The sequence below is a fragment of the Bombina bombina genome, chromosome 6, assembly GCF_027579735.1.
Source record: "Bombina bombina isolate aBomBom1 chromosome 6, aBomBom1.pri, whole genome shotgun sequence".
NCBI lineage: Eukaryota > Metazoa > Chordata > Amphibia > Anura > Bombinatoridae > Bombina > Bombina bombina.
In genome coordinates, this window is record NC_069504.1 from 1048863811 (window position 1) to 1048875989 (window position 12179).

Below are 12179 nucleotides of genomic sequence, written 5' to 3' on the forward strand. Positions count from 1 at the left end.
TATATATATATATATATATATACACATACACACAAACACACATACTGTATGTATTGTGCTGTTATGCCATGCCTCCTACAAACTACCCCTGCACTGGGAGTAAAAAACAAGCAAAGTTTAAAAAATATGTCACACTGTTTTCAGTCTGCCATGGCACACCTGAGGATCTCTCACGGCACACTAGTGTGCCACGGCACACTGGTTGAAAAACACTGGCTTAGAGTGTCACAGAAAATAAGACTTACTTACCCCAGGACACTCATCTACATGTTTGTAGAAAGCCAAACCAGTACTGAAACGAAAATCAGCAGAGGTAATGGTATATATATATATATAAGAGTATATCGTCGATCTGAAAAGGGAGGTAAGAGATGAATCTCTACGACCGATAACAGAGAACCTATGAAATAGACCCCGTAGAAGGAGATCATTGAATTCAAACAGGCAATACTCTCCTCACATCCCTCTGACATTCACTGCACGCTGAGAGGAAAACCGGGCTCCAACTTGCTGCGGAGCGCATATCAACGTAGAATCTAGCACAAACTTACTTCACCACCTCCATAGGAGGCAAAGTTTGTAAAACTGATTTGTGGGTGTGGTGAGGGGTGTATTTATAGGCATTTTGAGGTTTGGGAAACTTTGCCCCTCCTGGTAGGAATGTATATCCCATACGTCACTAGCTCATGGACTCTTGCTAATTACATGAAAGAAATGAGTCTTCCAGAATATATAAAATTCAGCTGTTTATAAAAATGAAGGACACCAGATTGGATTAACCCTCACTGTACTGTAATGCATTAACAAGCCATGTACTGCAGCTCTCCCTGCCAAGTGGTTAAATGTAATAAAGCTAAACGGATTCTTATACCTGTGTATCCACATGTATTCAGTTTTCTTTGTACAAACTAACTACAGACAATACCTAAGTCTGGTGTAATTTACTGTAAAACCAGCTGAACATAATGACAATAAAAAATAAATAAATGTATAGGTATAAAGATAAGCAGCAGTATGTCCAAATCAATATATGCACATCCTTAAAGTTATGGTAAATCCGAGTGTTTAAAAAAAAACGTTAGGATTTACCATCACTAAAAATAATGTTGAGTTTCATTGATCATTTATTCAAAAAAGTGCGCTAAGCTCACCTTGTCTGTGCTGCTGCAGCTTGCTAAAGTCGGAGCCTCCGGTCGCCCACAGCACGCTTCTCTCAATGAGGAGACATTGCCACCTTTTAACAAGTAGCCGTGCGTGTCATCTGACAGTGTTCTATATGCTAGCACGGCTGTTGGTTTAGAGGTGGAAACATAATCTCATTGAAGAAGAGCGCTGTGCCGTGGGCAGTCGGAGGATCCGACTTTAGCGAGCTGCCACAGCGAGTTTAGCACCCTTTTTTTATTTTTTATTAAATGATTTTAAATCATTTTTAAATATTTACCATCACTTTAAAAATGGAAAATAGTAAAATGCCATGTTCTAATTTAAAGGGAGTCAACTAAAACATTTTTTTATTGTTTTAAAAGAAAGATAATCCCTTTATTATCCATTCCCCAGTATTGCACAGAAACCATGGTTATATTAATACACGTTTTACCTCTGTGATTACCTTGTTTCTAAGCATCTTCTGACTGCCCCCTGATCACATGACTTTATATATTGACTTGCATTTAAGCCAATTAGTGCTGTGTTGTTAGAATCCATGGGTGTCAGCACAATGTTATCTATATGGCTCAAATGAACTAGCTTCCCCTGATGTGAAAAGCAAATACAAAAGCATGTGATCATGGGGCTGTCTTTAGGGACTTAGAAACAGACAGAAATTTAAAGGTTTAAAGGTTATAAAGTATGTTAATATAACAATGGTTTTTTTTGCAAAGCAGGGGAATAGGTAGTAAAGGCATTAACTTTTTAAACAATAACACTTTGTGTCGACTGTCCCTTTAACAACAATGTTTATTTTTACACTAGCTACTTATTCAGTTTACAAGAATTTTACAATGTAATACAATGAATGCATTTTCTTTTCCAGTTACTGACTAGTTACAGGAGTGTCACAATATTATTTCCACAAAATATTTATCTTTAAAAAAATATGTACAGAAAGCAAGAAGTCTTAGGAGACACTTGTGTGATTCTGGAGAGGGAATTCTGCATTTTGTATACTAACAATGGATTTCTATACATATTTCTGAGTCTCTTAAATAGAACCATGTATATTTATGGAGGGAGGGGAACTAGACTGCATATCACAAATGTATTATTGCCACAAGCATCAACAAGCACCTTTCTTATGGTTGAGACTGGCGGTCAAAGCTTCCGTCGCTCTACTGACCCACAATTCATATGACTGAGCCCTTGATTTTACCCCATGCAGAAGAGAAGGTAAATCTTCCACGGAGTAACGGAACCTAAATAAAAACATAACAGGTTAAAAGACACATTTGTCAATCGCAATTTAGATTGTGAGTGGAAATCCAGAATGTGTTATTCGTGTAGTGCATAAGAAAAGAGACATTTAAAGTAAGACTATGTCTTCCCAAAAGTGAGAAGATAAATGCTTAAAACATAATTCTCTTATTTTCAGGCTTTAAAAAGGGACAGTCTACACCAGAATTTTTATTGTTTAAAAAGATAGATAATCCCTTTATTACTCATTCCCTAGATTTTTACAACCAACACGGTTATATTAATATACTTTTTACCTCCGATTACCTTGTATATAACCCAAACTGCCCCCATATTTCAGTTCTTTTGACAGACATCCATTTTAGCCAATCAGAACTGGCTCACCTGAACTACATGTGCGTGAGCACAGTGTTATCTATATGACACACATGAACCAACACCCTCTAATGGTGAAAAAAGAAAATTTATGCTTACCTGATAAATTTATTTCTTTTTTGACACTATGAGTCCACGGATCATCATAATTACTAATGGGATATTCACCTCCCGGTCAGCAGGAGGAGGCAAAGAGCACTGCAGCAGAGCTGTTAAATAGCTCCTCCCTTCCCTCCCACTCCAGTCATTCGACCGAAGTTAGGAAGAGAAAGGAAAAGCCCAAGGTGCAGAGGTGTCTGAAGTTTACAATGAACCACAACCGGTCTAAAGAAACAGGGCGGGCCGTGGACTCATCGTGTCAAAAAAGAAATAAATTTATCAGGTAAGCATAAATTTTCTTTTCTAAGACACGATGAGTCCACGGATCATCTTAATTACTAATGGGATTCAATACCCAAGCTAGAGTACACAGATGATACGGGAGGGACAAGACAGGGCACCTAAACGGAAGGCACCACTGCATGAAGAACCTTTCTCCCCAAAAAAAGCCTCAGCTGAGGCAAAAGTATCAAATTTGTAAAACACTGAAAAAGTGTGAAGAGAGAACCAAGTTGCAGCCTTGCAAATCTGTTCCACAGAGGCTTCATTTTTGAACTCCCATGAGGAAGCAACAGCCCTCGTGGAATGAGCCGTAACTCTCTCTTGAGGCTGCTGTCCAGCAGTCTCACAGGCAAAACGTATGATACTCTTCAGCCAAAAAGAAGGAGAAATAGCCATAGCTTTCTATCCCTTACGTCGTTCTGAGAAAAACACAAACAAAGAAGAAGACTGACGAAAATCCTTAGTCGCCTGCAGGTAAAACCTTAAAGTGCGGACCACATCCAAATTGTGCAGAAATCGTTCCTTCTGAGAAGGAATAGGGCCCAAGGAAGGTACAACAATCTCCTGGTTAATGTTCCGATCAGAAATCATCTTAGGAAGAAATCCTAAGTTAGTACGTAAAACTACCTTATCACAATGAAAAATAAGGCAAGGGGACTCATATACTGCAATGCCGAGAGCTCTGACACTCTGCGATCATAAGAAACAGCAACAAGATATAAAACTTTCCAAGATAACAACTTAATATCTAAGGAATGCCTAGGCTCAAAAAGAGCCCTTTAAAGAACGTTGAGAACTAAATCAAAACTCCATGGAGGAGTAATTGAACACAGGCCTGATCCTGACCAAGGCCTGACAAAAAGAATGTACTACTGGGACATCCACCAGACATTTGTGTAACAAAATAGATAAGGCCAATAATTGACCCTTTAGGGAGCTCGTCGATAAGCCCTTCTCCAAACCCTCTTGGAGAAAAGCAAAATACTAGGAATCCTAACTCTACTACATGAGTAGCCCTTTGATTCACAGCAATAGAGCTATTAACGCCAAATCTTATGGAAAATCCGTCTAGATACAGGCTTACGAACCTGAATCATGGTATCTATGACCAAATCATAAAATCCCTGCTTAGATAAAATTAAGCGTGCAATCTCCAAGCAGTCGACTTCAGAAAATCTAGAATTGGGTGAAGGAAGGACCCCTGAATCAGAAGACCCTTCCTCAACGGAAGTCTCCAAGGAGATAGAGATGCCATCTCCACCAGATCCGCATATCAAATCCGGCGAGACCCGTCCAGTGCCATGAGGATCACCGAACCCCTCTCCTGCTTGATTCGAGCAATTACCCGAGGAAGAGCAAACAGAGACAATAAGTACGCTAGACTGAAGGTCCAAGGGACCGCCAGAGCATCGATCAGTTCCGTCTGGGGGTCCCTGGACCTCGACCCGTATCTCGGTAGCCTGGCATTCTGACGAAATTTCATGAGATCCAATGCCGGTTGACCCCACTTGAGAATCAGATTGGAAAACACTTCCGGATGGAGTTCCCACTCCCCCGGATGAAAAGCCTGCCTGCTCAGAAAATCCGCCTCCCAGACATCCACACTGGGATATGGATCGCCGATAGACAACAAGGCCTCCGCCCACTGGAATATTTTGGTTACCTCTGTCATCTCAGAGAAACTCCACATTCCTCCCTGATGATTGATGTAAACCACTGAAGTAATGATGTCCAACTGGAACCTAATAAACTGGACTGAGGCTAACTGAGGCCAGACCAGAAGAGCATTGAAGATCACTCTCCGCTCCAGAAAGATTAGAGGAAGAACAGACTCAGACTAAACTCTCAGAACCTTTAGGGAACTCCAGACTACTCTTCACCCTAGAAGGCTGGTGTCTGTTGTCACAATGATCCAAGAAGGTCTGCAAGAGCAGGTTCCCGGGGAAGATTATACAGAGATAACCACCATGAAAAAGAATCCTTTGTCTCCTGATTCAGTATTCACAGAGACAAATTCATATAATCTCAGCTCCATTGCCTGATCATGATTAACTTCAGATAGACAAATGGAACCGAACAAACGGGATGATGCCCATTGCCGCCATCAGCCAGAATACCTCCATGCACTGAGTGTCTGAAGAGAGTGCTGAAAAACAAGACAAGTATCAATAATCCTTGACTTCCTGACTTCTATCAGAAAAGGCCTCATTGATAGAGAATCTAACTTAGGACTCAAGAACCCTTCGAATCACCTTCCCCTCGTGAGAACGCAGGAAGGATAACTCATGTCCGAGAGCAAACCTGTTTGTTGTAACAAAGTCACCTGGACTAGGATGTCATCTAAATATGGTGCTGCAATGCACCATCAAATTCTGAAAACTGTGGCAAGACTAAAGAAGAGCCACAAACTAGAAATATTTGTCCAGAAAGGCAAACCATAGAAACTTGCGATGATCCCATTGATGGGAACATGCAGATACCTGTCCTTTAAACTTGTAAAAAATGAATCCTCCTGGATCAAAGGAAGGATGGCACAAATAGATCCCACATAGGAGGACAGTAATCTCTTAGATTGTAGAACTCAAATAATTCTGAAGGTTCCCTCCCTTTTTGGGAACCACAACCAGATTAAAAAATAAATCTCAGACCCTGTTCCTGAACCGGAGCTATTACTCCCAGTGGGAAGAGGACTCCCACCTAATGAAAAGAACACAGTCTCAATCAGGTTCCAGATAAAATATATCTAGATATGTTGGGTATCTGTAAAGTGTTTCAAGGCGCTGCCCATGTTATTGACATTACTGGAGACCAAACCTGCAACCCTTGGGTTGCTACAGAGCTCAGCCACAGTGCCCTAGTATCCTGAGCTATATGTCGTAGGCACTGTCTGAATAGAACCAGACAACGTATGAGCTAGTATACTGCCATAAAAAGGTAGTAAGACCAGTAAGATTTCTTGAACAAACCCACTACCCCAATATTTATGGGATGCTGAAAGGAATAGCTATCCTCTATAGCAGTGATTTTCAACCTTTTGTTTTTTGCCACGGCACATTTTTTTACATTAAAAAATCCTGCGGCACACCACCATCCCAAAATTTTACAAAATCACACATTGTAGTCTAATACAGCATATATATATATATATAGGGGTTAGGTTCCAGAAGGAATGGTTGTAAATTGAAACCCAGTTTATAATGTAAGTCAATGGGAAGTGAGGGAGTTAGGTTCCAGGCCCCTCTCACTAATACATTATTTTTAAAGCTTTAAAATGAAGACTTTAAATGCTAAACAGCATTATAAACCTAATAAAATAATCACACAACAAAGACTTCACTTTTTCTGCAAACAGTTATTTCTATGCATTCCAATCTGTACTGATTTATAGACAGGAAGATCTTGTTCCTTTGAAATCTGCTCGATAGCTCAGGTCTGGTTAAACTAATTAATTTCAGCTTGCTTGGCTTTGCTGCAACACAAGCGGACAGCTCCACCTACTGGCTATTATAATAAATGCAATGCTTCTCAATAGCAGTCACATGACTGGAAAAAAAGGTTGTTATTCTGAAACGGTGTAAATTGAACCGTTGTAAACCGAGGGCCACATGTATGTATGTATATATATATATATATATATATATATATATATATATATATATATATATATATATATATATATATATATATACACATATATATATATATATATATACACATATATATATATATATATATATATACACATATATATATATATACACATATATATATATACACATATATATATACATATATACACACACACATATACACACACAATTTAGTCAATTCAATTAAGCTTTATTAGCATGACAGTAACTACAACTGTATTGCCAAGGCTAGAGGCACAATAATAACAATCAAAAGTTCCACGTATTGAGGCTGTTAGGGGGGTACCAGTGATGAAAATAAATTCTTAGGTGATATGCAGTAGTTCCATGCAAGTAAAAGTTCCGCTTGTTAGAGCAGTAAGCAGTGCACAAGTAATGAACCCAAAAGCAGAAACTACTGGGGCCCAAGTTATCCTGCTGTTAAAGTTTCTAAGCCTTGGGGGCACCAGTATAAGTTTCACAATCAGTGTAGGATAAGCACCAATTCACAGCGGCACACCTGACGATCTCTCATGACACAATAGTGTGCCACAGCACAGTGGTTGAAAATCACTGCTCTATAGGGATAGAAGTCTCCTGATCATAATGGAGTTGTCTTCCAAGACTCCGTGAGAGGTCTTCTACTAAAAACCTCTCAGACAATATACAAAATGTGAATAAAAAGTTAATACCAATTCACTTTCATTTCTTAGTACCGCTCTTGGTACCAGAAAAAATAAACAACGACCGAAATGTCGTTCCAGAGTAGCTAAAAAACTCCTTAGTAATAACCGGAGCAGAGTTAGCTTAAACCCGAAGATACTACTTCAGAATCAGCGTAAGGAATCATACCGCCAGAAGGATTTTACTACCGAAGAATCCCCTTCCTCATGTAACTTGGAGGGAACCTCTAAACAAGTAGTCTACAGTGACAGAAACCTCACTGACAGAATATTTATTCTTCCTCTTGCGCTCTCCCTGCAGCATGGGAAAAGCCGACAACACACCTGACAAGCCCAGATGGCACCTATGTCTAGCAAGATAACCCCAATAGGAGTTGAGAAGGAAGCGCAGGGTACTGGATGAACGGACGCTAAGATGTTAGGACAATTGAGGGGAAGGCTGCATAAATAATGAACATTGCCCGAAATCTTCAAAAACATCCAAGGCAATGTCGGCTCTGAAAAATTCTTTTTTTAATGAAAACTGTTACCGTGACTTTAAATGATAAAGGAAAAAGTTCTAACCCAGTTTCTTTACATTGTACATGCTATGATAAGGAGAAAAAGGACTCTTGGATCCTGGATAACTAACAAATTGTTTAATAAAAACGGATGGTACTGTCTCTTTAAGAGATAAAAAAACATAATTTATGCTTACCTGATAAATTCCTTTCTCCTGTAGTGTAGTCAGTCCACGGGTCATCATTACTTATGGGATATTAACTCCTCCCCAACAGGAAGTGCAAGAGGATCACCCAAGCAGAGCTGCTATATAGCTCCTCCCCTCTACGTCACACCCAGTCATTCGACCGAGAACCAAACGAGAAAGGAGAAACTATAGGGTGCAGTGGTGACTGGAGTATAATTTAAAAATTTAGACCTGCCTTAAAAAACAGGGTGGGCCGTGGACTGACTACACTACAGGAGAAAGGAATTTATCAGGTAAGCATAAATTATGTTTTCTCCTGTTAAGTGTAGTCAGTCCACGGGTCATCATTACTTATGGGATACCAATACCAAAGCTAAGTACACGGATGACGGGCGGGATAGGCAGGATCTCTATACGGAAGGAACCACTGCCTGAAGAACCTTTCTCCCAAAAACAGCCTCCGAAGAAGCAAAAGTGTCAAATTTGTAAAATTTGGAAAAAGTATGAAGAGAAGACCAAGTTGCAGCCTTGCAAATCTGTTCAACAGAGGCCTCGTTCTTAAAGGCCCAAGTGGAAGCCACAGCTCTAGTAGAATGAGCTGTAATCCTTTCAGGAGGTTGCTGTCCAGCAGTCTCATAGGCTAAGCGTATTATGCTACGAAGCCAAAAGGATAGAGAGGTAGCAGATGCTTTTTGACCTCTCCTCTGTCCAGAATAAACGACAAACAGGGAAGAAGTTTGGCGAAAATCTTTAGTTGCCTGTAAATAAAATTTCAGGGCACGGACTACATCTAGATTGTGCAGAAGTCGTTCCTTCTTTGAAGTAGGGTTAGGACACAATGATGGAACAACAATCTCTTGATTGATATTCTTGTTAGTGACTACCTTAGGTAAGAACCCAGGTTTAGTACGCAGAACTACCTTATCTGAATGAAAAATCAGATACGGAGAATCACAATGTAAGGCTGATAACTCAGAGACTCTACGAGCCGAGGAAATAGCCATTAAAAACAGAACTTTCCAAGATAATAGCTTGATATCAATGGAATGAAGGGGTTCAAACGGAACGCCCTGTAAAACGTTAAGAACTAAGTTTAAGCTCCACGGTGGAGCTACAGTCTTAAACACAGGCTTAATTCTAGCCAAAGCCTGACAAAAAGCCTGAACGTCTGGAACTTCTGACAGACGTTTGTGTAGAAGGATGGACAGAGCTGAGATCTGTCCCTTTAAAGAACTTGCAGATAAACCCTTTTCTAAACCTTCTTGTAGAAAAGACAATATCCTAGGAATCCTAACCTTACTCCATGAGTAACCCTTGGATTGGCACCAGTGTAAGTATTTACGCCATATCTTATGGTAAATTTTCCTGGTAACAGGTTTCCTAGCCTGTATTAAGGTATCAATTACTGGCTTCGAAAATCCACGCTTTGATAAAATTAAGCGTTCAATTTCCATGCAGTCAGCTTCAGAGAAATTAGATTTTGATGTTTGAAAGGACCCTGAATTAGAAGGTCCTGTCTCAGAGGCAGAGACCAAGGTGGACAGGATGACATGTCCACTAGATCTGCATACCAAGTCCTGCGTGGCCACGCAGGCGCTATTAGAATCACTGATGACTTCTCCTGTTTGAGCCTGGCAATCAAACGAGGAAGCATCGGGAAGGGTGGAAACACATAAGCCATCTGAAGGTCCAAGGTGCTGTCAAGGCATCTATCAGGACCGCTCCCGGGTCCCTGGACCTGGACCCGTAACGAGGAAGCTTGGCGTTCCGGCGAGACGCCATGAGATCCATATCTGGTTTGCCCCAACGTCGAAGTATTTGGGCAAAGACCTCCGGATGAAGTTCCCACTCCCCCGGATGAAAAGTCTGACGACTTAGGAAATCCGCCTCCCAGTTCTCCACTCCTGGGATGTGGATCGCTGACAGGTGGCAAGAGTGAGACTCTGCCCAGCGAATTATCTTTGATACTTCCATCATCGCTAAGGAACTCCTTGTCCCTCCCTGATGGTTGATGTAAGCCACAGTCGTGATGTTGTCCGACTGAAACCTGATGAACCTCAGAGTTGCTAACTGAGGCCAAGCCAGAAGGGCATTGAGAACTGCTCTCAATTCCAGAATGTTTATTGGAAGGAGACTCTCCTCTTGAGTCCATGATCCCTGAGCCTTCAGGGAATTCCAGACAGCGCCCCAACCTAGTAGGCTGGCGTCTGTAGTTACAATTGTCCAGTCTGGCCTGCTGAAGGGCACCCCCCTGGACAGATGTGGCCGAGAAAGCCACCATAGAAGAGAATCTCTGGTCTCTTGATCCAGATTCAGCGTAGGGGACAAATCTGAGTAATCCCCATTCCACTGACTTAGCATGCACAATTGCAGCGGTCTGAGGTGCAGGCGTGCAAAAGGAACTATGTCCATTGCCGCTACCATTAAGCCGATTACCTCCATGCATTGAGCCACTGACGGGTGTTGAATGGAATGAAGGGCACGGCAAGCATTTAGAAGCTTTGTTAACCTGTCCTCTGTCAGGTAAATTTTCATTTCTACAGAATCTATAAGAGTCCCCAAGAAGGGAACTCTTGTGAGTGGTAAGAGAGAACTCTTCTCCTCGTTCACTTTCCACCCATGCGACCTTAGAAATGCCAGTACTAACTCTGTATGAGACTTGGCAGTTTGAAAGCTTGACGCTTGTATCAGAATGTCGTCTAGGTACGGAGCTACCGAAATTCCTCGCGGTCTTAGTACCGCCAGAAGAGAGCCCAGAACCTTTGTAAAGTTTCTTGGAGCCGTAGCCAACCCGAAGGGAAGAGCTACAAACTGGTAATGCCTGTCTAGGAAGGCAAACCTTAGATACCGGTAATGCTCTCTGTGAATCGGTATGTGAAGGTAAGCATCCTTTAAATCCACAGTGGTCATGTACTGACCTCTTTGGATCATGGGTAAGATTGTCCGAATAGTTTCCATCTTGAATGATGGAACTCTTAGGAATTTGTTTAGGATCTTTAAATCCAATATTGGTCTGAAGGTTCCCTCTTTTTTGGGAACCACAAACAGATTTGAGTAAAACCCTTGTCCGTGTTCCGACCGCGGAACTGGGTGGATCACTCCCATTAGTAAAAGGTCTTGAACACAGCGTAGAAACGCCTCTTTCTTTATCTGGTTTGTTGACAACCTTGAAAGGTGAAATCTCCCTTGTGGAGGAGAAGCTTTGAAGTCCAGAAGATATCCCTGAGATATGATCTCCAACGCCCAGGGATCCTGGACATCTCTTGCCCAAGCCTGGGCGAAGAGAGAGAGTCTGCCCCCCACTAGATCCGTTTCCGGTTCGGGGGCCCTCACTTCATGCTGTCTTAGGGGCAGCAGCAGGTTTTCTGGCCTGCTTGCCCTTGTTCCAGGCCTGGTTAGGTTTCCAGCCTTGTCTGTAGCGAGCAACAGCTCCTTCCAGTTTTGGAGCAGAGGAAGTTGAAGCTGCTCCTGCCTTGAAGTTACGAAAGGCACGAAAATTAGACTGTCTAGCCCTGGGTTTGGCTCTGTCTTGAGGCAGGGCATGGCCTTTACCTCCCGTAATATCAGCGATAATTTCTTTCAAACCGGGCCCGAATAAAGTCTGCCCCTTGAAAGGTATGTTAAGTAATTTAGATTTAGAAGTTACATCAGCTGACCAGGATTTTAGCCACAGCGCTCTGCGTGCCTGAATGGCGAATCCGGAATTCTTAGCCGTAAGTTTAGTTAAATGTACTACGGCATCAGAAATAAATGAATTAGCTAGCTTAAGGGTTTTAAGCTTGTGAGAAATCTCATCTAATGTTGCTGAGTCAAGGGTCTCTTCCAGAGACTCAAACCAAAATGCTGCCGCAGCCGTGACAGGCGCAAGGCATGCAAGGGGTTGTAATATAAAACCTTGTTGAACAAACATTTTCTTAAGGTAACCCTCTAACTTTTTATCCATTGGATCTGAAAAGGCACAGCTATCCTCCACCGGGATAGTGGTACGCTTAGCTAAAGTAGAAACTGCTCCCT

The 12179-nt window shown here is 41.6% G+C and overlaps 1 protein-coding gene across 4 annotated transcripts in view; it reads right to left on the bottom strand.

The window, feature by feature from the left end:
- Window positions 1-12179, bottom strand: part of KDM5A (lysine demethylase 5A) — a 389966-nt gene that overhangs the window by 245224 nt on the left and 132563 nt on the right. For all 4 annotated transcript variants that reach the window (XM_053718826.1, XM_053718824.1, XM_053718825.1 and 1 more), the window contains one exon: window positions 2287-2411. In XM_053718826.1, the coding sequence (XP_053574801.1) occupies window positions 2287-2411 (125 nt within the window). The remainder of the gene's footprint in view (window positions 1-2286; window positions 2412-12179) is intronic.